This window comes from Scyliorhinus canicula, chromosome 10 (assembly GCF_902713615.1).
Source record: "Scyliorhinus canicula chromosome 10, sScyCan1.1, whole genome shotgun sequence".
Classification (NCBI taxonomy): Eukaryota; Metazoa; Chordata; class Chondrichthyes; order Carcharhiniformes; family Scyliorhinidae; genus Scyliorhinus; species Scyliorhinus canicula.
The window spans coordinates 5,609,826-5,634,315 of NC_052155.1; the positions used below are offsets into that span (position 1 = coordinate 5,609,826).

Sequence of the window (24,490 nt, forward strand, 5' to 3'; positions counted from 1 at the left end):
GGCCTGCCTTGGTCTGCTTTCAAAGCCAGCGATTTAGCCCTGTGCTAAACCAGCCCCTTGAAAAAATGAAGTTACTGTGAAAAGCCCCTAGTTGCCACATACCGGAGTCTGTTCGGGGAGGCTGGTACGGGAATTGAACCGTGCTGCTGGCCTGCCTTGGTCTGCTTTCAAAGCCAGCGATTTAGCCCAGTGCTAAACCAGCCCCAGAGAACAAACAAAGTGATGGAAACATGGGAACTTCTTCCTCGTCCTTGCAAGAGTGGAAGCCAATGGACAAATCACCACCGAGGGAAACAAGCACCAGCCAAGGGGGCGGGCACGGTGGAACAGTGGTTAGCACTGCAGCACAGTGGTTAGCACTGCTGCCTCACACCGCCAAGGTCCCGGTTTAGATTCCAGCCTCGGGTGACGGTGAGGAGTTTGCAGGGCCTCCCCGTGTGTGCATGGGTTTCCTCCGGGTGCTCCGGTTTCCTCCCACAGTCCAAAGATGTGCAGGTTAGGTGGATTGGCCGTGCTAAATTGCCCCTTAATATCCAGGGATGCACAGGTTAGGTTACAGGTATGGGGCAGAGTGGATCAGTGCAGACTCGATGGGCCGAATGGCCTCCTTCTGCACTGTAGGGATTCTATAATTCTATGAAATGGCTGAAAGTGAAACAGAGCACAGATGAACGAATGGATGTAGGAAACATAAACACATTGCCCCTGCCCCTGCCCCTCCCCCCCCCCCCCCCTTTGTCAGTCGGGGATAGCAACTGCTTGCAAAATAATCATTACCATCCAAAAGATAATTGATTCTGTCAAACACCCCAGAAATCTGAGGCATAATCACACACACACATTTCACAAAGGGATTTCCCTACTGTGTACCTGCCATCAGCTCCCAAATTGATTACTGCTGTTGGGGTGAATTTCCAGGATAGATAGGCACCTGCCCTATATGTAATATCTCTATCAAATACACACCGTTTGCTGTTACACTAAATGTATAAATCCTAGCCAGAACGGAGGATGCTAAGTTGCAGATGGATCATGGGGTTTACTTTGCCACATTCTCGCAGGTCAGTTTACACAGACACACTGACCCATTCAGCAGCTGGACTGGATCAAACCGACCATGACCCATTCAGCAGAAGATAGCCGAGATTACGACAGGCTGTTGTCTCCGAACAATGGGACCAGCTGACAAAGTCAAAATGAGGAGGTCTCAAGCTTGCGGACTATTGTGAAAACCAAGGGGCGGTCGTTAAGGATCAGGATAACATCATCAAGAAACCTCTGCCTGTCCATGAGTTCAGTAAGAAGTCTTACAACCCCAGGTTAAAGTCCAACAGGTTTGTTACCAATCACTAGCTTGATGAACGGACATCGCGCGACAATCGCCAGGCAGGAATGTTCCCTTCCAGTCGGGGAACACTTCAGCAGTCAAGGGCATTCAGCCTCTGATCTCCAGGTAAGCGTTCTCCAAGGCGGCCTTCAGGACGCACGACAACGCAGAATCGCCGAGCAGAAACTGATAGCCAAGTTCCGCACACATGAGTACGGCCTCAACCGGGACCTGGGATTCATGTCGCATTACATTCACCCCCCCCACCATCTAGCCTGGGGCTTGCGAAATCCTACCAACTGTCCTGGCTTGAGACAATTCACACCTCTTTAACCTGGGGTTACCCCTCTCTCTGGATCTGTAAAGACTTAATTACCTGCAAAGATTCGCATTCAAAGCATTGTCTTGCATTTTTGACTGTCTATATGTATGTTTCTGGAACAAACCTCTTCATTCACCTGAGGAAAGAGCAGTGCTTCGAAAGCTAGTGATTCGAAGCAAACCGGTTGGACTTTAACCTGGTGTTGTAAGACTTCTTACTGTGCTCACCCCAGTCGCACGCCAGCATCTCTTGATCATGCAACCCAATCGTGTCTGATAACTAATTTAATTGGAACTATACGTAATCTATAATCTGTGCAATTGGCTCATGTTCAGCTGAAGTGTCTGAAAATGTGTCAATATCGATGATTTGCCTTTGGTCAGAGAAGAAGCGCATGGTGTGCCCAGTGGCTTAATCCAGTGTTCTTCAAACTTTTTTTCCGGGGACCCACTTTAACTAACCGGCCGACCTTCACGACCCACGCCGGCCGACCTTCGAGACCCACGCCGGCCAACCTGCGCGACCCACGCCGGCCGACCTTCGAGACCCACGCCGGCCGACCTTCGAGACCCACGCCGGCCAACCTGCGCGACCCACGCCGGCCGACCTTCGAGACCCACGCCGGCCAACCTGCGCGACCCACGCCGGCCGACCTTCGAGACCCACGCCGGCCAACCTTCGAGACCCACGCCTGCCGCCCTTCACGACCCACGCCTGCCGACCTTCGCGACCCACGCCTGCCGACCTTCACGACCCACGCCGGCCGACCTTCGAGACCCACGGCGGCCGACCTTCGAGACCCACGGCGGCCGACCTTCGAGACCCACTATTTTCTCCTACCTTGTTTGCTGCTGATAAAAATGGAGGAAATGGTTTTGGGTCCCTTTGGCCCTCGTACTTTGGCTCCTCCAATGGAACCTGTTGGATGAAGGTGAAGCCTTCCTGTGTCGGAAAGTATGGAGTCTCCATCTGTCCAAAGTTCTGTAAAATTCTATTAAATAAAACCCCCCCCGAACGTGTAAGAGAAAATAAAAAATAAAATGAATAAAATAAATGAAAAAAATAAAAATTAAATAAATAAATAAATAAAATGAATTAAAAAACCCTGAACTTTTAAAACAAAAAGCTGCGACCGTTTAAAAAAATAGCGGCTGCACTGCGCATGCACGCCCGATCATGCCCGCATGCGCAATGCGGCCAAATTATTTTTACATATTCGTGGCCATTTTAAAGGCCGCTTGCAGCCGGCGTTATTAAAAGCCAGTTGCTGCGGCGGGGATTTGTGCGATTGGGAGCGCCGCAAAGGATGGCTCCACGACCCTCCCGCGACCTTCCCGCGGCTCGCGCCCCCGAATTTGAAGAACACTGGCTTAATCAATAAATTGTTTGACCTTTGGAGTAGGTCTGAGTGTGGAGTGATTCTTCCGGGATTCTTTCTTGCTGCCACTGCGATGACTAAACTCCAGTTTTGTTGCCCCTGCTGTTACCACGCATCCATTCGCTCCCCCCCCACCCCCCGGTCTCACTGACTCACACGGGTTGCTTTTCGAGCAATGTCCCAATTGTAAAAGTCTCATCCTTGTTTTCAGATCCCCGAATGGCCCCGCACCCTCCCCACCTCCGTAACCTCCTCCAAACCCCACAGTCCTCCCGACATCTCCGCCTCCTCCAATCCTGGCTTCTTTGTGCATCCCCCATTTTAATGGCCCCCCCCCCCCGACACTGATGGCCGTGCCTTCAATTCCCTCCCTTAAACCCCTCCCCACCTCCATCTTTCTTGAGGCAGCTTCTCAAAATCCACCTTCCTGACCTAGCTTTTGGACATTTGCTCTCATATCGCCAGGTTCCAAATTTGGTTTGACACGACACGCGTGAAACTCTGGTGATGGTTTTTACTACGTTAAAAGGTGCTGTATAAATCAGAGTTGTTGTTGAGGTGACCAGCATTGAGGCACTGAAGGGGGAAACTGGACAAACACGAGGTGGGGAAATGCGGAGGGTTTTGGTGATGGAGCGAGGCGGGGAGAGGTACGAGGATGCTCGGGTATCAATACCGTGCGGCCTGCCTCGCTGCAGCAACCCCCTAACCCCACATGGACTGCAGCCGTTCGAGGGAGATGAGTGCTGGGCAACAAACGCTGGCTTCGCTGACCAAGCCCTACACCCGTGAATGACAAAGCATTTTGGATTTCCAACGCGTACCTGGAACGATTCTTGCAAACACTCAACCGATACTAAATCTTCATCGTCCTCATCGCTGTGCTGGTCCGCCGAACAGTAGTGGGTGCTGTAGGCAGAATGTTCGCCTATTGCTTGAAGCCATTTCTAGAAGAACAAACGAGAAACCCAGAATGAGTTCACTCCCCAAAGAAATGATGGCGGAATTTTGATAGCTGGAGCAGCAAAGGAATGAATGAATTCACCCGAGTGGATCATTAAATTCACAAAATATCCTATTAAAATGGATGGAATTTCATTAAATATTACACAACTTTTTTGTATTATTTAAAAATATGCATCTGGCTGCATGGTAACCCTGGAAACTGGAACTACTTTCACTCTTTTTTAATTCGTTCCTAGGATATGAGCATCACCGGCTGGGCCAGCATTTATTGCCCATCCCAAGAGGGATTTTGAGACATTGCTGTGGGTCCGGAGTCACATGTAGGCCAGGCCGGGTAAGGATGGCAGATTTCCTTCCCTGAATGGACATTAGTGAATCGGGCTGGTTTAGCTCACCGGGCTAAATTGCTGGCTTTTAAAGCAGACCAAGGCAGGCCAGCAGCACGGTTCAATTCCCGTACCAGCCTCCCCGGACAGGCGCCGGTATGTGGCGACTAGGGGCTTTTCACAGTAGCTTCATTGAAGCCTACTCGTGACAATAAGCGATTTTCATTTCATTTTACGACACTGGCCTCAATTCCAGATTTGTATTTCATTCAGATTTTTATTGAATTCAAATTTCACCCGTTGGCCGCGGAGGGATTTGAACCTGCTTTCCCAGAGCGTGACCCTGGGTCTCCGGATTACCAGCCCAGTGACGATACCAGTACGCCGCTGCCTTTCCTTGGGAGAGAGGAGGTCGGGGGGGGGGGGGGGGGGGGGGGGGGGGGCGACAGAATTGCTCAAAATCGTGAGGGGTCTGGAGAAATTGGTGGAAGGGTCAAGGATCAAAGGGCACAGATTTTAAGTCACCTGCAATAACGATACACGAAAAGGCATTTTCACGCAGAGGGTATGTGCACTGCCCGAGGTGGAGGCAGGTTCAATGGAGACATTTAAATAGGGTAACAGATAAATGCCTGAACAGAGAGCTTGCACAGGCTCAGTGAGCCGAGTGGCCTCCGTGATGGAACCATTTACTGATTCTAAAAGAATTTCCAATCACAGTCCAAAATACAGATTTGAAGTCCTGTTTTATCACAGAAAAATACAGTGCAGGAAAGGCCCTTCGGCCCATCAAGTCTGTTACTGTGGGATTCTTAACGTTCACCCAAAGGAGCAGATGGTGCTGGTTTAAAGCCTCAAATTAAACGGCAGCATGTGGTGCAGTGGATAGCACTGGGGCAGCGGCACTGAAGACCCGGGTTCGAATCCCGGCCCTGGGTCACTGTCCATGTTCCTGACAGTGCAGCACTCCCTCAGTACTGACAGTCTGCAGATGACACGAAGGTCGGTGGAGTTGTGGATAGTGCTGAATGATGTTATCGGTCACAGAGGGACATAGTTAAGCTGCAGAGCTGGGCTGAGAGGTGGCAGATGGAGTTTAATGCGGAAAAGTGTGAGGTGGTTCACTTTGGAAGGAGTAACAGGAATGCAGAGTACTGGGCTAATGGCAAGTTTCTTGGTAGTGTGGATGAACAGAGAGATCTCGGCATCCAGGTACATAAATCCCTGAAAGTTGCCACCCAGGTTAATAGGGCTGTTAAGAAGGCATATGGTGTGCTAGCCTTTATAAGCAGGGGGATTGAGTTTCGGAACCACAAGGTCATGCTGCAGCTGTACATAACTCTGGTGCGGCCACACCTGGAGTACTGCTTGCAGTTCTGGTCACCACATTATAGGAAGGACGTGGAAGCTTTGGAAAGGGTTCAGAGGAGATTTACTAGGATGTTGCCTGGTATGGAGGGAAGGTCTTACGAGGAAAGGCTCAGGGACTTGAGGTTGTTTTCATTAGAGAGGAGAAGGCTGAGAGGTGACTTAATAGAGACATATAAGATAGTCAGAGGGTTAGATAGGGTGGACAGTGAGAGTCTTTTTCCTCGGATGGTGATGACCAACATGAGGGGACATAGCTTTAAATTGAGGGGTGGTAGATACAGGACAGATGTCAGAGGCAGTTTCTTTACTCAGAGAGTAGTAGGGGTGTGGAACGCCCTGCCTGCAACAGTAGTAGACTCGCCAACTTTAAGGGCATTTAAGTGGTCACTGGATAGACATATGGATGAAAATGGAATAGTGTAGATCAGATAGGCTTCAGATGGTTTCACGGGTCGGCGCAACATCGAGGGCCGAAGGGCCCGTACTGTGCTGTAATGTTCTATGTTCTATGACCCTCTGACCGTGCAGCACTCCCCCACTACTGACCCTCCAACAGTGTAGCACTCTTCCAGTACTGACCCTCTGACAGTGCAGCACTCCCTCAGTACTGACCCTCTGACAGTGCGGCACTCCCTCAGTACTGACCCTCTGACAGTGCAGCACTCCCTCAGTACTGACCCTCTGACAGTGCGGCACTCCCTCAGTACTGACCCTCTGACAGTGCAGCACTCCCTCAGTACTGACCCTCTGACAGTGCAGCACTCCCTCAGTACTGACCCTCTGACAGTGCTGCACTCCCTCAGTACTGACCCTCTAAAACGCAACGTTCCCTCAGTACTGACCCTTCCTCAGTGCAGAGCGCCCTCAATACTAGCCCCCCCCCACCCAACTATGCACACTCCCTCAGTACTGACCCTATGACAGCACACTGCTCCCTCAATTCCTGCCCTCCAACAGTGCAGCACTCCCTCATGCGGGTAAGAGTAGTGAATTTGGAGGGGCGGAATGTGAGGCCTTCGGGGAACCCTATCCTGATTCTGGGAGGGCAGGAATGGGCTGAGTGCATATACTCGGCTGCCTGTCAACCAGCGATTTCTCCAGAGCTACAACATCTCAATTCATCAACTCCGTGACGGAATCCCATTAATCACAGATCAAAGTATTTGATGTCACATTTAACTACTACTCACTTGGCCTGTTTGAGCAGGAGCCCCCTTGAGATGCACTTTGAAGATGTGAATACTGTCATCAAAACACTTGATTGAAATTACTCTCTCATCTGTACTTTTAACCTTTGTGACAAAAAGGTTTGAAATATCAAAAATGCATAAAGACAACTAAAATTCAGTACACAAGATGCAACTGGAATGTCTGAGTGTAGTCACGGGGCGGGGAGGGGGGGGAAGCTGATACAGGCAAAACAGGAAGTACGCAACTCAACTCGCTCGGAGAGCTTTGACCTCGCCCACCCAACCCGACCTCTCCCACGCCCCTGACGCCTGCCCCTCGAGCCCCAGCCCACCAGTCCCTTAACCTGTCCCGAACCCATCAATCCCCTAACCCATCCCCTTAGCCATCCCAAAACCCAAACGCCTTTCAACTGTCCCACTGCCCACTCCAACCTCCCCTCCGCAACTGCATCAAGTCACCAATGTGAGTCTCCTTGTGGAAATAAAGATTATTATCATCCTTCTAGAATCTTCATTGCAATTGGGGGCACTGAAAAAACGGAGCAAACGTGTCAGACGACCTTCGCTGGGCCCAGCCCAAAATACAGTAGACGTTTAATATTGTTCTGGCTCTGCTGTGGGTTATATTGAGGGTTAAGAAGGTAGAGTTCTGGGTTGGGATTGTCCGATCACACTCAGAGAGCGCAGAAGAGATTTTCCAGGATGTTGCCTGGTATGGAGGGCATTAGCTATGAGGAGCGGTTGAATAAACGTGGTTTGTTCTCACTGGTTTGAACTCGCTGCTGGAGGAGGTGATGGAAGCAGGGACAATACTGACTTTTTAAATTTTATTTTTTCTATTTTTGTATTTATTTTTTCTCTTTTTTTAAATTTAGAGTACCCAATTCATTTTTGTTTTCCAATTAAGGGCCAATTTAGCGTGGCCAATCCACCTCGCCTGCACATCTTTTGGGTTGTGGGGGTGAAACCCACGCAAACACAGGGAGAATGTGCAAACTCCACACGGACAGTGACCCAGAGCCGGGATCGAACCTGGGACCTCGGCGCCGTGAGGCTGCAGTGCTAACCCACTGCGCCACCGTGCTTCCCCCACACACGCAAACACGGGGAGAATGTGCAAACTCCACACGGACAGTGACCCAGAGCCGGGATCGAACCCGGGACATCGGCACCGCGAGGCAACAGGGCTAACCACTGTGCCACCGTGCTGCCCTACAATAGTGACGGTTAAGGGGCATCTTGACAAGTACATGAATAGGATGGGAATAGAGGGACACGGATCCCAGAATAGTAGAAGATTTTAGTTTAGACGGATAGCATGGTTGGCACAGGCTTGGAGGGCCGAAGGGCCTGTTCCTGTGCTGTACTTTTCTTTGTTCTTTGGTATTGCCTGTGTTTGTTTGTTCGAGTTTGCAGAGTGAGTGTTTTTTGGTGTTTGAGTTGAAATGAAATGAAATTCGCTTATTGTCACGAGTAGGCTTCAAATTAAGTTACTGTGAAAAGCCCCTAGTCGCCGCATTCCGGCACCTGTTCGGGGAGGCTGGTACGGGAATTGAACCGTGCTGCTGGCCTGCCTTGGTCTGCTTTCAAAGCCAGCAACCCTGTGCTAAACAGCCCTTTTGGTGTTTCAGTTTAAGTTTGGAGTCCTGCTGCTTATTTTCTTCCACTGGCTTCTTCCACACATTACACTCTCGGAGTGAATGATCCAGGTTCTAACCAGTATCTGGCTGCTGTTAGGGAGGGAGTTCCAGGATTTGTACCCAGCGACAGTGAAGGAACAGCCGATATATTTCCCAGTCAGGGTGGTGAGTGACCTGGAGGGGAACCTCCAGGTGGCGGGGTTCCCAGGTATCTGCTGACCTTGTCCTTCTAGATGGTAGTGGTCGTGGGTTTGGAAGGTGCTATGGAAGGAGCTTTGGTGAGCTGCTGCAGTGCATCTTGTAGATGGTACACACGGCACTGTAAGCAGTGAAGAAACCAACTTCAGCATTCACCGTGTGGAATGACGGTGCGGTTTCATCTCAGTTCGAATTCAGCAAGGGACCGGAAGCTAGAGGTTCACCTAGTTTGAAAATCGTGGAAGAATCTACAGTGGCCCTCACAGAGTCTTGTGACAAAGAAAGTAACCCGCAGATTAGAAGTACTGAAAAAGTAACCAGAACAAGGGTCTGAGACACATGGAATTGTGACACTTTTTCCATCAAAGAGATATGGTTAAGTGAAGGGCAAGATTGGCAACTTAACATTCCAGAATATAGGATCTTTAGGTGAGACAGAGAAGGGTGTACAAAGGGAGGTGGTACTGCACTATTAATTAAGGAATCATTTACTGCAATCAGATCATGTCTTGGAAGGGTCTTCAAATGAGTTTTTATGGGACTGACCTGATTTAATACCATACTCCTGTATGCTTCACCCGATGCCGGTGTCTATGTAGTTACATTGTGTACCTTGTGTTTCCCTATTATGTATTTTCTTCTCTTTTCATGTACTAAATGATCTGTTTGAGCAGCTCGCAGAAAATTACTTTTCACTGAGCCTTGGTACACGTGACAATAAACAAATCCAAAATCCAATTTAGGTATAGGAAGGGGACAGACTGGGAGTGGCCATAATACACATTACTGGGAGTGGCCATAATACACATTACTGGGAGTGGCCATAATACACATTACTGGGAGTGTATTATAGGCCACCAAAGAGTCAGTGGGAAATAGAGGAGCAGATATATAGACAATTTACTGAGGTGTGCCAGAATAATAATCGGGCAATTATACTCGGGGATTTCAATAGCCCCAACATAAATTGGGATAGTCAAAGTGTAAAGAGTCTAGAGGGGGGTGGATTTCTTGAAGGTATTCAGGGAAGTTTCTTGTATCAATATGTAGCAGACCCAACAAGAGATACAGCAGTGCTGCATCTGGTTGTGGGGAACAAAGCCGGACAAGCATTCAGCGTGGCAGTGGGGGAGCATTTTAGTGATAGCGATCACAACACAGAATGGTTCAAGTTTGTGCTGGACAAGGAAAAGATGACCTGCAAAAGTCGGCTTTGGATTGGGACAAGGCAGATTTTACTAAAATAAGGTAGGATCTGGCCAAAGTTGACTGGGAACAGCGTCTTGCGGGAAAAACTACAGCGGAGCAGTGGTGGGCATTCAAAAAGGAAATGAGGAGAGTACAGATCTAACATATTCCTTATGGGGGGGAAATGCAGGAGCAATAACTTCAGGGAACCTTGGATATCTAGGACAATCCAGAACTGGACAAGGAGGAAGAGAAAAGCTTTTAGCAAATCCAAAGGAAGAAATTCAACTTCAGTCCGAGAGGAATATAGGAAGTGCAGAGGGAACTTAAGACGGCAATTAGAAGAGCGATAAAAGGTGCATGAGAAAGGACTTATGAATAAGATTAGGGAGAACCCTCATATATTCTATAAATATATGAAGGGGAAGAGGTATAGTGGCACAGCGGTTAGCACTGCTGCGTCACAGCGCCAGCGACCTCGGTTCAATTCCAGCCTTGGGTGACTGTGTGGAATTTGCACCCCCCCCCCCCCCCCCCACGTGTCTGTGTGGGTTTCCTCTGGGTGCTCCAGTTTCCTCCCGCAGTCCAAAGATGTGCACGTTAGGTGGATCGGCCATGCTAAATTGCCCCCTAGTGTTCAAAGGTTAGGTGGGGTTACACGGATAGGCTGGGGGTGTGAGGCTAGGTCGGCTGCATTTTCGGAGGGTCAGTGCAAACTCGACGGGCCGAATGGCCTCCTTCTGCACTGCAGGAATTCTAGGATTCTAACAAGGAGGTTAACCAGGGAAAGAGCAGGGCCCATCAGAGACCAAGGGGGCAATTTTTGTGTGAAGCTTTAGGACATCGCTTGCGTGTTAAATTAATATTTCTCATCGGTCTTCACTCAGGAGGGGAGGACGTCAGTACAGAATTCAGGAAACGGGACTGTAAGGACTTTGAGCAGTTTGACATAGAAGTGAGGAGATATTGGAGGCTTTGACAAACTTAAAAATAGACAAATCCCCCGGCCCAGATGAATTGCATCACAGGCTGCTGTGGGAGGCGAGTCAGGAGATTTCAGGGGCTCTGACTCAAGTCTTTAATCCCTCTCTGGCCGTGAGGGAAGTGCCAGAGGAATGGGGAACAGCTAATGTCATTCCACTTTTCAAGAAGGGTGGTAAAGATAAACCAGGGAATTACAGACCGGTGACTCTCACGTCAGTGGTGGAGAAACTATTGGAGGAAATTCTGAAGGAGAGAATTAATTTGCACTTGGAAAAGTCTAGGTTGATGAGGGACAGTCAGCGTGGCTTTGTCAGAGGGAGGTTATGCCTAATGCAGCTGATAGAATTTCCTGATAAAGTGACCGAGTGCGTGGATGAAGGAACTGCAGTTGGTGTAGTTTATATGGATTTTAGCAAGGCCTTTGACAAGGTCCCACACGGGAGACAGATTGAGACGGTTGCAGCACTGGGAATTCAAGGAAACATGTCGAGGTGGATCTGAAACTGCCTTAGTAACAGGACACAAAGGGTGATAGTAGAAGGCTGTTTAAGTAACTGGAGGCTGGTGTCTGAAATATATATAAATAAATATTTTTAAAATGGTAAACATGGGGGGGTAGGTTGATTAGTTTGCAGATGACACCAAGATTGGTCGGGTGGTTAACAGTGAAGAAGAGGGTCATAGGTTTAGAGGAAGATATAGATGGGTTGGTCAGATGGGCAGAGCAGTGGCAGATAGTATTTAACCCTGATAAGTGCGACAAAGTGTAAGGGAGAATGGCAAGAGGAAGCTCAGAGGAACAGATGGATCTTGGGGAACCTGTTCACAGATCCCTGAAGTCAGCAGAGCAGGTGAATAGGGTAGATAGGAAGGCATATGGGACACTTGCCTTTATCAGTGGTGGCATAGATTATAAGAGCAGGGAGGTTGTGTTGGAGCTGCACAGAACGTGGTTAGGCTACAGCTGGAGTACTGGGTGCAGTTCTATCACCTCACTACAGGAAGGAGATGATTGCACTGGAGGGGGTACAGAAGAGATTCACCAGGATGTTGGAACATCTAAACTATAAGCAGTGGCTGGATAGGAGTTAGGGGCTTGTTTAGCACACTGGGCTAAATAGCTGACTTTTAAAGCAGACCAAAGCAGGCCAGCAGCATGGTTCAATTCCTGTACCAGCCTCCCCGAACAGGCACCGGAATGTGGTGACTAGGGGCTTTTCACAGTAACTTCATTGAAGCCTACTTGTGACAATAAGCGATTTTCATTTTTTTTTCATAAGCTGGGAGTGTTTTCTTTAGAGCACAGAAGGCTGAGGGGGGGGGGGGGATATGATTGAGGCGTACAAGATTGGGGGGGTTTGGACAGGGTAAATAGGGAGCAGTGGTTCACCTTGGTTGATATGAGATAGTCACAGTCAAGAGAAGGTAAGTTAACTTTTTTACGCCAGAGAATACCTGGAGCTGAAAACGTTCTCCACAGCTCGGTGACATACTGATGTGTGAGTAAAACACGGAAGTAAATAACTTTCATATTGATGTGTTTAATCAGAGAATTCTTGGGGGGGGGGGGGGGGGGGGGTAAAGAGTAGTGTACAACATATGTAGTTATAATCCATATTGTTACAGTGAGTGTTTTGTTCATGCCTTTTAAATATAGTAAAGTTCTGTGATTTTGTTTAACAGAGCAACATTTTGTGGCGTTTATTGAATAAAACAAGGTGTTCAGGTATCTCGTTAAATGTTAACGGTCCCTAACCAGATCCTAGCAGTAGAAAAACTACCCCCATTAAAAAATCTATTTCCACTGGGGTAAGTATTGGAAAATCAGAGGATACCAATATAAAGTGAGTGGCAACAAAACCAAAGGCCCAGGAGAAAAAGAGAGAGAGAGAGGGGTTAGGGACTGGATTGCACTGCCGGAGAGTGGAGGCAGAGTCAGCCCCGACTTTCAGAGGGCAATTGGGCGGGGAGTGGGCTTTGCTGAGTTGCTCTTGCTCAGGGCTGGCATTGGCCTGAAGGGCTGAATGGCCTCCTTCTCGTGTCCTGTGCTGTGACCACAACTACAGTTTCAAGGCAACAATCGGACGGGTCTTACTGTACAAGTAGCTTGCGTTAGATTCTTGCAACCTTGCCGGTAGGTATCGGCCTTCGCATCTGACCTTCAAGAAGAAGAGAGAGAGGACGATTGGGAATGTTGGGAGTCACTGGCACAGAAATGTAACTTTCTCAATTCCCGACACGCAACCGTAGTCTGCTCTCACTTACTGGCTGTGAAACCATGACAGCACTCCATGTTCCAAAACCACCCACACCAAATTCCAGCCAAAGAATCTGGAACGCTGGAAAGATAAAATAGACGAGAATAAATGGGAAGGAAGGTCAGTGTTTCTAACCAATATTGCAGTTAGCAGAGAGCGGATACCAAGGCGAAATAATTTAATATAAAGACATACTGGACAGTCTGGGTTTGTATTTTCTTACATATTGAAGGTTAAGGAGTGATCACATAGAGGGGTTTTGATGATGAAAGAAGATCCCAAGACATTATCTCTGACAGGGGAACACTCGCTCAGCTCTGCACTTGAGAGTCAGCTGTGGATATCTGGCTGAAATCCTGCAATAGGGCCTGGGCCCAGACCCTCCTTACTCAGGGGGAGACAGTAACACACGTACTCTTTGAAAAATCACCCAGGGCAGCACAGTGACACAGTGGGTAAGCGGGCGATGGCAGGGATTGGGAATGCTGACTATGGCAGGGATTTGGAATTCTGACTATGGCAGAGATTGGGAATTCTGACTATGGCAGAGATTGGGAATTCTGACTATGGCAGGGATCAGGAATGCTGACTATGGCAGAGATTGGGAATTCTGACTATGGCCGGGATTGGGAATGGGAATGCTGACTATGGCAGGGATTGGGAATTCTGACTATGGCCGGGATCAGGAATGCTGACTATGGCCGGGATTGGGAATTCTGACTATGGCAGGGATTGGGAATGCTGACTATGGCAGGGATAGGGAATGCTGACTATGGCAGGGATCGGGAATGCTGACTGTGGCAGGGATCGGGAATGCTGACTATGGCCGGGATTGGGAATGGGAATGCTGACTACGGCAGGGATTGGGAATGCTGACTATGGCAGGGATTGGGAATGCTGACTATGGCAGGGATCGGGAATGCTGACTGTTGCAGGGATCGGGAATGCTGACTATGGCTGGGATTGGGAATGGGAATGCTGACTATGGCAGGGATTGTCAATGGGAATGCTGACTATGGCAGGGATTGGAAATGAGAATGCTGACTATGTCCGGGATTGGGAATGGGAATGCTGACTATGGCCGGGATTGGGAATGCTGACTATGGCCGGTATTGGGAATGGGAATGCTGACTACGGCAGGGATTGGGAATGCTGACTATGGCAGGGATTGGGAATGCTGACTGTGGCAGGGATTGGGAATGGGAATGCTGACTATGGCCGGGATTGGGAATGGGAATGCTGACTATGGCAGGGATTGGGAATTCTGACTATGACAGGGATAGGGAATGCTGACTATGGCCGGGATTGGGAATGGGAATGCTGACTATGGCAGGGATTGGGAATGCTGACTATGGCCAGGATTGGGAATGCTGACTGTGGCCAGGATTGGGAATGCTGACTATGGCAGGGATTGGGAACGGGATTGCTGACTATGGCCGGGATTGGGAATGCTGACTATGGCAGGGATTAAGAACGATGGCTATGGCAGGGATTGGGAATTCTGACTATGGCCGGTATTGGGAATGCTGACTATGGCCGGTATTGGGAATGCTGACTCTGGCAGGGATTGGGAATGCTGACTATGGCAGGGATTGGGAATGGGAATGCTGACTATGGCAGGGATTGGGAATGCTGACTATGGCAGGGATTGGGAATGGGAATGCTGACTATGGCAGGGATTGGGAATGGGAATGCTGACTATGGCAGGGATTGGGAATGGGAATGCTGACTATGGCTGGATTGGGAATGGGAATGCTGACTATGGCAGGGATTGGGAATGCTGATTATGGCAGGGATTGGGAATGGGAATGCTGACTATGGCAGGGAATGGGAATGCTGACTATGACAGGGATTGGGAATGCTGACTATGGCCGGGATTGGGAATTCTGACTCTGGCCGGGATTGGGAATGCTGACTATGGCAGGGATTGGGAATGCTGACTATGGCAGGGATTGGGAATGGGAATGCTGGCTATGGCAGGGACTGGGAATGGGAATGTTGACTATGGCAGGGATTGGGAATGCTGACTATGGCGGGGTTTGGGAATTCTGACTGGCCGGGATTTGGAATTCTGACTATGGCCGGGATTGGGAATGCTGACTATGGCCGTGATCGGGAATGGGAATGCTGACTATGGCAGGGATTGGGAATTCTGACTATGACAGGGATTGGGAATGCTGACTATGGCAGGGATTGGGAATGGGAATGCTGACTATGGCAGGGATTGGGAATGCTGACTATGGCCAGGATTGGGAATGCTGACTGTGGCCAGGATTGGGAATGCTGACTATGGCAGGGATTGGGAATGGGAATGCTGACTATGGCAGGGATTGGGAATTCTGACTATGACAGGGATTGGGAATGCTGACTATGGCAGGGATTGGGAATGGGAATGCTGACTATGGCAGGGATTGGGAATGCTGACTATGGCCAGGATTGGGAATGCTGACTGTGGCCAGGATTGGGAATGCTGACTATGGCAGGGATTGGGAACGGGATTGCTGACTATGGCCGGGATTGGGAATGCTGACTATGGCAGGGATTGAGAATGCTGACTATGGCAGGGATTGGGAATGCTGACTATGGCCGGCACTGGGAATGCTGACTATGGCCGGTATTGGGAATGCTGACTATGGCAGGGATTGGGAATTCTGACTATGGCAGGGATTGGGAATTCTGACTATGGCCGGAATTGGGAATGTTGACTATGGCAGGGATTGGGAATTCTGACTATGGCTGGCACTGGGAATGCTGACTATGGCCACGATTGGTAATGCTGACTATGGCAGGGATTGGGAATTCTGACTATGGCCGGGATTGGGAATGCTGACTATGGCAGGGATTGGGAATGTTGACTATGGCAGGGATTGGGAATTCTGACTATGGCCGGGATTGGTAATGCTGACTATGGCAGGGATTGGGAATGGGAATGCTGACTATGGCAGGGATTGGGAATGGGAATGCTGACTATGGCTGGATTGGGAATGGGAATGCTGACTATGGCAGGGATTGGGAATGCTGACTATGGCAGGGATTGGGAATGCTGACTATGGCAGGGATTGGGAATGCTGACTATGGCCGGGATTGGGAATTCGGACTCTGGGCGGGATTTGGAATGTTGACTGTGGCAGGGATTGGGAATGCTGACTGTGGTAGGGTTTGGGAATGGGAATGCTGACTATGGCAGGGTTTGGGAATGCTGTCTATGGCAGGAATTGGGAATTCTGACTGGCCGGGATTGGGAATTCTGACTATGGCCGGGATTGGGAATGCTGACTATGGCAGGGATAGGGAATGCTGACTATGGCAGGGATCGGGAATGCTGACTATGGCAGGGATTGGGAATGCTGACTATGGCGGGGTTTGGGAATGGGAATGCTGACTGTGGCAGGGATTGGGAATGTTGACTATGGCAGAGATTGGGAATTCTGACTGCGGCAGGGATTGGGAATGCTGACTTGTGGCAGGTATTGGGAATGGGAATACTGACTATGGCAGGGATTGGGAATGGGAATGCTGACTATGGCAGGGATTGGAAATGAGAATGCTGACTATGGCCGGGATTGGGAATGGGAATGCTGACTATGGCAGGGATTGGGAATTCTGACTATGGCCAGGATTGGGAATGCTGACTATGGCCAGGATTGGGAATGCTGACTATGGCCGGGATTGGGAATGCTGACTATGGCAGGGATTGGGAATGCTGACTATGACAGGGATTGGGAATTCTGACTATGGCCGGGATTGGGAATGCTGATTATGGCCGGGATTGGTTATGCTGACTATGGCAGGGATTGGGAATGGGAATGCTGACTATGGCAGAGATTGGGAATGCTGACTCTGGCAGGGATTGGGAATGCTGACTATAGCAGGGATTGGGATTGGGAATTCTGACTATGGCAGGGATTGGGAATGCTGACTATGGCAGGGATTGGGAATGGGAATGCTGACTATGGCAGGGATTGGGAATGCTGACTATGGCAGGGATTGGGAATGGGAATGCTGACTATGGCAGGGATTGGGAATGCTGACTATGGCAGGGATTGGGAATGGGAATACTGACTATGGCAGCGATTGGGAATGGGAATGCTGATTATGGCAGGGATTGGGAATGCTGACTATGGCAGGGATTGGGAATGGGAATACTGACTATGGCAGGGATTGGGAATGGGAATGCTGACTATGGCAGGCATTGGGAATTCTGACTATGGCAGGGAATGGGAATGCTGACTATGGCAGGGATTGGGATTGGGAATGCTGACTATGGCAGGGATTGGGAATGCTGACTATGGCAGTGATTGGGAATGGGAATGCTGACTATGGCAAGGATTGGGAATGGGAATGCTGACTATGGCAAGGATTGGGAATGCTGACTATGGCAGTGATTGGGAATGGGAATGCTGACTATGGCTGGGATTGGGAATGGGAATGCTGACTATGGCAGTGATTGGGAATGGGAATGCTGACTATGGCCGGGATTGGGAATGGGAATGCTGACTATGGCTGGGATTGGGAATGGGAATGCTGACTATGGCTGGGATTGGGAATGCTGACTGTGGCGGGGATTGGGAATGGGAATGCTGACTATGGCAGGGATTGGGAATGCTGACTATGGCAGGGATTGGGAATGGGAATGCTGACTATGGCTGGGATTGGGAATGGGAATGCTGACTATGTCCGGGATTGGGAATGGGAATGCTGACTATGGCTGGGATTGGGAATGGGAATGCTGACTATGGCAGGGATTGGGAATGGGAATGCTGACTATGAATGTTGACTATGGCAGTGATTGGGAATGGGAATGCTGACTATGGCTGGGATTGGGAATGCTGACTGTGGCAGGGATTGGGAATGGGAATGCTGACTATGGCAAGGATTGGGAATGCTGACTATGGCAGTGATTGGGAATGGGAATGCTGACTATGGCTGGGATTGGGAATGGGAATGCTGACTATGGCAGTGATTGGGAATGGGAATGCTGACTATGGCTGGGATTGGGAATGGGAATGCTGACTATGGCCCGGGATTGGGAATGGAATGCTGACTATGGCAGTGATTGGGAATGGGAATGCTGACTATGGCTGGGATTGGGAATGCTGACTGTGGCAGGGATTGGGAATGGGAATGCTGACTATGGCAGGGATTGGGAATGCTGACTATGGCTGGGATTGGGAATTCGGACTGGCCGGGATTGGGAATTCTGACTATGGCCGGGATTGGGAATGCTGACTATGGGAGGGATTGGTAATTTTGACTATGGCCGGGATTGGGAATGCTGACTATAGCAGGGATTGGGAATGGAATTCTAACTATGGCCGGAATTGGGAATGCTGACTAAGGCTGGGATTGGGAATGCTGACTATGGTAGGGTTTGGGAATGGGAATGCTGACTATGGCAGGGATTGGGAATGCTGATTATGGCAGGGATTGGGAATTCTGACTATGGCAGGGATTGGGAATGGGAATGCTGACTATGGCAGGGATTGGGAATGGGAATGCTGAATATGGCAGAGATTGGGAATGCTGACTGTGGCTGGGATCGGGATGGGCAATGGGGACTATGGCAGGGATTGGGAGATCAGCGGCTGGAGAAAGCCTCAATGGGCCCAAGTGACCGAATCATTGCCCTGGAGCCGAAATCAAGAGGTTGGTGGCGACCCCGGGGAAACGGAAAGGGGAGGTGGATGGTCCAGGAAAATCGGTCCACTCGACAAAATATGAGAATAGTGGGCAGGGACCCGACCAACTACGTGGCCCAAATGATGGACAGCCTCCCCAAACCGCCAGAGATCGACAAGGCCCAAAGATCGCTCCGTCCCAAACCCAAGGCGGGGGAGCTGCCGAGAGCGGTCATAGCCAAGCTGCATAGGTACCAGGATCGGGAAAGGATCCTTCGCGAGGCAGGACAGACTAAGGCTGCAACTGGGAGGGACACAAGATCAGAGTCTATCAGGACATTGGGACAGACGTGGCACAGCGCCAGGCGGAATTTAACAGGGCGAAGCCGGCCCTGTACAGGAACAATATCAAATTCGGGATGTCGTACCCAGCCATGCCCTGGGTGACGTACCAGGGCAGGGAACAGTATTTCACTGCATCTGTAGAGGCAGATGAATTTGCCCAAAAAAAAAATAGACTGGACCGATAAGGGAGACGGCGATAAGGAGTACACAGAGGAGGCAGAGAAACCCCAGTGGACAGTTTGCGTGGGACTGCATCGCCTCGTTATGAGCAGGGGAACCAGTTTGCAGAAAGGAGGGGTCGAGTGCAGCAGAGCGCAGGGGAGGGTGTGAAGGAGGCACAGAGGAACCCAGCATAGTGCCGTAGGAGGGGGGTCAGACGGACTGTAGGAGGGGGTGGGGCCACCACACTGGCGGGAAAGCTAGCGCCAGGGGGTACGAGCGAGGTGGGGGGGCACGATATATCTCCCACTAGGGATAGAGTGCCTGGCAAAATGGGTAGGATGGGGGAGGCGCAACCCCAAAGGGGGGAAAGCAGAGGGGTAAACAGAAGGGGGGGCTATGGGTGGGCAGCAACAGGAGTGGGAAACAAATCCGTAAGGGAACAAAGCGAAGGAGGGGGGGGTGGGTGAGGGAAGGGCTCCAGACTGGCTTCAGCAGATCATTCTTTAAACAAAGGGAAATCCCAGAGTGCAGGGGCCCGTCCTCAAGGTGCGTATGGTGACCCGGGCCATCCTGGGTGGCCCCCGAACTAAGGGGAATCTCGGCGGGCAGGGGCGCATCCTCAAGGTAAGTATGGTTGATCCCGCAAGGGGGGGGATGGGGAAATAGTCATCTGGAACGTCAGGGGACTCAGCGGCCCTGTGAAAAGATCCAGAGTCTTTGCCCACCTGAGGGAGAAGGACCGACTGCGGGTAAGGAAGGACTAGGTGGGACAGACCTACTGTTTATATGACGGGACGAGAGTCAGGGGGGGTGGCCATACTGATAGGTAAGAGGACGATGTTTACTGCGACAAAGACGGATACGGACCAATGAGGAAGGGGCGGTCAGTAGTGTCCTGGACCCGGCACTGGTGGTCCTGGTGAATGTGTACACATCCAACTGGGACGACACACAACTTGTAAAGACCATGGTGGAAATCCCTGACATATTAGCCCACAGATTAATCATGGGCGGGGGGGGAGGAAGAAAGAAAATTACAGCACAGGAACAGGCCCTTCCGCCCTCCAACCATGCTGCCCGTCTGAACTAAAACCCCCGACCCTTCCTGGGTCCGTATCCCTCTATTCCCATCCTATTCATGTATTTGTCAAGATGCCCCTTAAATGTCACTATTGTCCCTGTTTCCACCACCTCCTCCGGCAGCGAGTTCCAGCCACCCACTACCCTCTGTGAAAAACCCTCCCTCGCACATCTCCTTTAAACCGGCCCTTTGCATTTTAATTCCCCTCGAAATTCCACCGTTGGAAAAAGCTTCTGACTATCCACTCTGTCCATGCCCCTCATAATCTTGTCGACCTCTATAATCCAATAATCTTTATTAGTGTCATATGTAGGTTTACATTAACGCTGCAATGATGTTACTGTGAAAAGCCCCTAGTCGCCACATTCCGGCGCCTGTTCGGGTACACTGAGGGAGAATTCAGAATGTCCAATTCACCTAACAGCACGTCTTTCAGGACTTGTGGGAGGAAACCGGAGCACCTGGAGGAAACCCACGCAGACCATAAGGCATAGGAGCAGAATTAGGCCACTCGGTCCATCGAGTCTGCTCCGCCATTCAATCATGGCTGATATTTTCTCATCCCCATTCTCCTGCCTTCTCCCCATAACCCCCGATCCCGTTATTAATCAAGGACCTATCTGTCTCTGTCTTAAAGACACTCAGTGATTTGGACTCCACAGCCTTCTGCAGCAAAGTGTTCCACAGATTGACCACCCTCTGGCTGAAGAAATTCCACCTCATCTGTTTTAAAGGATGGTCCCTTCAGCCTGAGGCTGTGCCTTCTGGTTCTAGTTTTTCCTACAAGTGCAAAAATCCTCTCCACGTCCACTCTATCCAGGCCTCGTAGTATCCTGCAAGTTTCAATGAGATCCCCCCTCATCCTTCTAAACTCCCGAGTACAGACCCAGAGTCCTCAACCGTTCCTCATACGACAAGCTCTTCATTCCAGGGATCATTCTTGTGAACCTCCTCTGGACCCTTTCCAAGGCCAGCGCATCTTCCCTTAGATACGGGACCCAAAACTGCTCCCAGTATGCCAAATGGAATGCGACCAGAGCCTTCTACAGTCTCTGAAGTACATCACTAGTCTTGTATTCTAGCCCTCTTGACATGAATGCTAACATTGCATTTACCTTCCTAACTGCAGACTGAACCTGCATGTTAACCTTAAGAGAATCCAGCAGAGGGCAGCAGAGCAGAGCTACTGATCAGCTGTTCTGGGGAAATTTGCATACGTGCAGTGCGGTCAGCCTAAGTTGAAGGTGAACTGGCGAAGGAGACCCAAGGAGTTTGAGTGAAGACAAGCATCCAGCAGAGGGCAGCAGAGCAGAGCTACTGATCAGCTGTTCTGGGGAAATTTGCATACGTGCAGTGCGGTCAGCCTAAGTTGAAGGTGAACTGGCGAAGGAGACCCAAGGAGTTTCAGTGAAGACAAGCATCCAGCAGAGGGCAGCAGAGCAGAGCTACTGATCAGCTGTTCTGGGGAAATTTGCATACGTGCAGTGCGGTCAGCCTAAGTTGAAGGTGGTTTGTGGAAGGGCTGTTGGCAACTGACAGTTAAACCCGAAACACTTCGTGAGTTTTTCCCACCCTACCTCCTCCTCTAACCAACCCCCCCCACCCCACAGTGGTTGGGAAGCGGGAGCAGGGACCTGTCGTGAAGGTGAGTGAGTGCCTTTCAATTTGCTTAACTTTCAGCGGGAGCAGGGTTTGAGGTAATATCAGGTAAGCTCTTCCTTTCTTTTTCTTTTTCTTGTTTTTTTTTAAATCTAGAGGTGATGTCAGGGAAGGCAGTACAATGCTCCTCCTGCAGAATGTTTTGAGGTGAGGGACGCCGTCAGTGTCCCTGCTGATTTCATCTGTGGGAAGTGCACCCAACTCCAGCTCCTCAAAAACCGTGTTAGGGACCTGGAGCTTGAGCTGGATGAACTTCGGATCATTCGGGAGGCAGAGGGGGTCATAGATAGGAGCTTCAGGGAAGTAGTTACACCAAAGACTGGAGATAGATGGGTAACTGTAAGAGGGACTGGGAAGAAGCAGTCAGTGCAGGGACCCCCTGCGGTCGTTCCCCTGAGTAACAAGTATACCGTTTTGGATACTTGTGGGGGGGACGACTTACCAGGGGTAAGCCATGGGGTACGGGCCTCTGGCACGGAGTCTGTCCCTGTTGCTCAGAAGGGAAGGGGGGAAAGGAGTAGAACACTAGTAATTGGGGACTCAATAGTCAGGGGCACAGATAGGAGATTTTGTGGGAGCGAGAGAGACTCACGTTTGGTATGTTGCCTTCCAGGTGCAAGGGTAAGTGATGTCTCGGATCGTGTTTTCCGGGTCCTTAAGGGGGAGGGGGAGCAGCCCCAAGTCGTAGTCCACATTGGCACTAACGACATAGGTAGGAAAGGGGACAAGGATGTCAGGCAGGCCTTTAGGGAGCTAGGATGGAAGCTCAGAGCGAGAACAAACAGAGTTGTTATCTCTGGGTTGTTGCCCGTGCCACGTGATAGTGAGATGAGGAATAGGGAGAGAGAGCAATTAAACACGTGGCTACAGGGATGGTGCAGGCGGGAGGGATTCAGATTTCTGGATAACTGGGGCTCTTTCTGGGGAAGGTGGGACCTCTATAGACAGGATGGTCTACATCTGAACCTGAGGGGCACCAATATCCTGGGGGGGGAGATTTGTTAGTGCTCTTTGGGGGGGTTTAAACTAATTCAGCAGGGGCATGGGAACCTGGATTGTAGTTTTGGGGTACGGGAGATTGAGAGTATAGAGGTCAGGAGCACAGATTTGACTTCGCAAGAGGGTGCCAGTGTTCAGGTAGGTGGTTTGAAGTGTGTCTACTTCAATGCCAGGAGTATACGAAATAAGGTAGGGGAACTGGCAGCATGGGTTGGTACCTGGGACTTCGATGTTGTGGCCATTTCAGAGACATGGATAGAGCAGGGACAGGAATGGTTGTTGCAGGTTCCGGGGTTTAGGTGTTTTAGTAAGCTCAGAGAAGGGGGCAAAAGAGGGGGAGGTGTGGCGCTGCTAGTCAAGGACAGTATTACGGTGGCGGAAAGGATGCTAGATGGGGACTCTTCTTCTGAGGTAGTATGGGCTGAGGTTAGAAACAGGAAAGGAGAGGTCACCCTGTTGGGAGTTTTCTATAGGCCACCTAATAGTTCTAGGGATGTAGAGGAAAGGATGGCGAAGATGATTCTGGAAAAGAGCGAAAGTAACAGGGTAGTTGTTATGGGAGACTTTAACTTTCCAAATATTGACTGGAAAAGATATAGTTCAAGTACATTAGATGGGTCGTTCTTTGTACAATATGTGCAGGAGGGTTTCCTGACACAATATGTTGACAGGCCAACAAGAGGCAAGGCCACATTGGATTTGGTTTTGGGTAATGAACCAGGCCAGGTGTTAGATCTGGAGGTAGGTGAGCACTTTGGAAACAGTGACCACAATTCGGTGACCTTTACGTTAGTGATGGAAAGGGATAAGTATACCCCGCAGGGCAAGAGTTATAGCTGGGGGAAGGGCAATTATGATGCCATTAGACATGACTTAGGATGTGTTGGTTGGAGAAGTAGGCTGCAAGGGTTGGGCACACTGGATATGTGGAGCTTGTTCAAGGAACAGCTATTGCATGTTCTTGATAAGTACGTACCAGTCAGGCAGGAAGGAAGGGGCCGAGCGAGGGAACCATGGTTTACCAAAGAAGTGGAATCTCTTGTTAAGAGGAAGAAGGAGGCCTATGTGAAGATGAGGCGTGAAGTTTCAGTTGGGGCGCTTGATAGTTACAAGGAAGCGAGGAAGGATCTAAAGAGAGAGCTGAGACGAGCAAGGAGGGGACATGAGAAGTCTTTGGCAGGTAGGATCAAGGAAAACCCAAAAGCTTTCTATAGGTATGTCAGGAATAAAAGAATGACTAGGGTAAGAGTAGGGCCAGTCAAGGACAGTGGTGGGAAGTTGTGTGTGGAGGCTGAGGAGATAAGCGAGATACTAAATGAATACTTTTCGTCAGTATTCACTCAAGAAAAAGATAATATTGTGGAGGAGAATGCTGAGACCCAGGCTATTAGAATAGATGGCATTGAGGTGCGTAGGGAAGAAGTGTTGGCAATTCTGGACAAGGTGAAAATAGATAAGTCCCCGGGGCCGGATGGGAT

At 50.0% G+C, this 24,490-nt stretch overlaps 1 protein-coding gene across 5 annotated transcripts in view; it reads right to left on the reverse strand.

Moving 5' to 3' along the window:
* Positions 1-24,490, reverse strand: part of osbpl1a (oxysterol binding protein-like 1A) — a 242,783-nt gene that overhangs the window by 157,759 nt on the left and 60,534 nt on the right. For 4 of the 5 annotated variants that reach the window (XM_038808561.1, XM_038808559.1, XM_038808558.1 and 1 more), the window contains exons 10-13: positions 13,156-13,229; positions 12,986-13,049; positions 6,881-6,982; positions 3,852-3,974 (exon numbers count right to left, since the gene is read on the reverse strand). In XM_038808561.1, coding sequence (XP_038664489.1) covers positions 3,852-3,974; positions 6,881-6,982; positions 12,986-13,049; positions 13,156-13,229 — 363 coding nt within the window. The remainder of the gene's footprint in view (positions 1-3,851; positions 3,975-6,880; positions 6,983-12,985; positions 13,050-13,155; positions 13,230-24,490) is intronic. The other variant, XM_038808562.1, reaches the window with a different exon arrangement.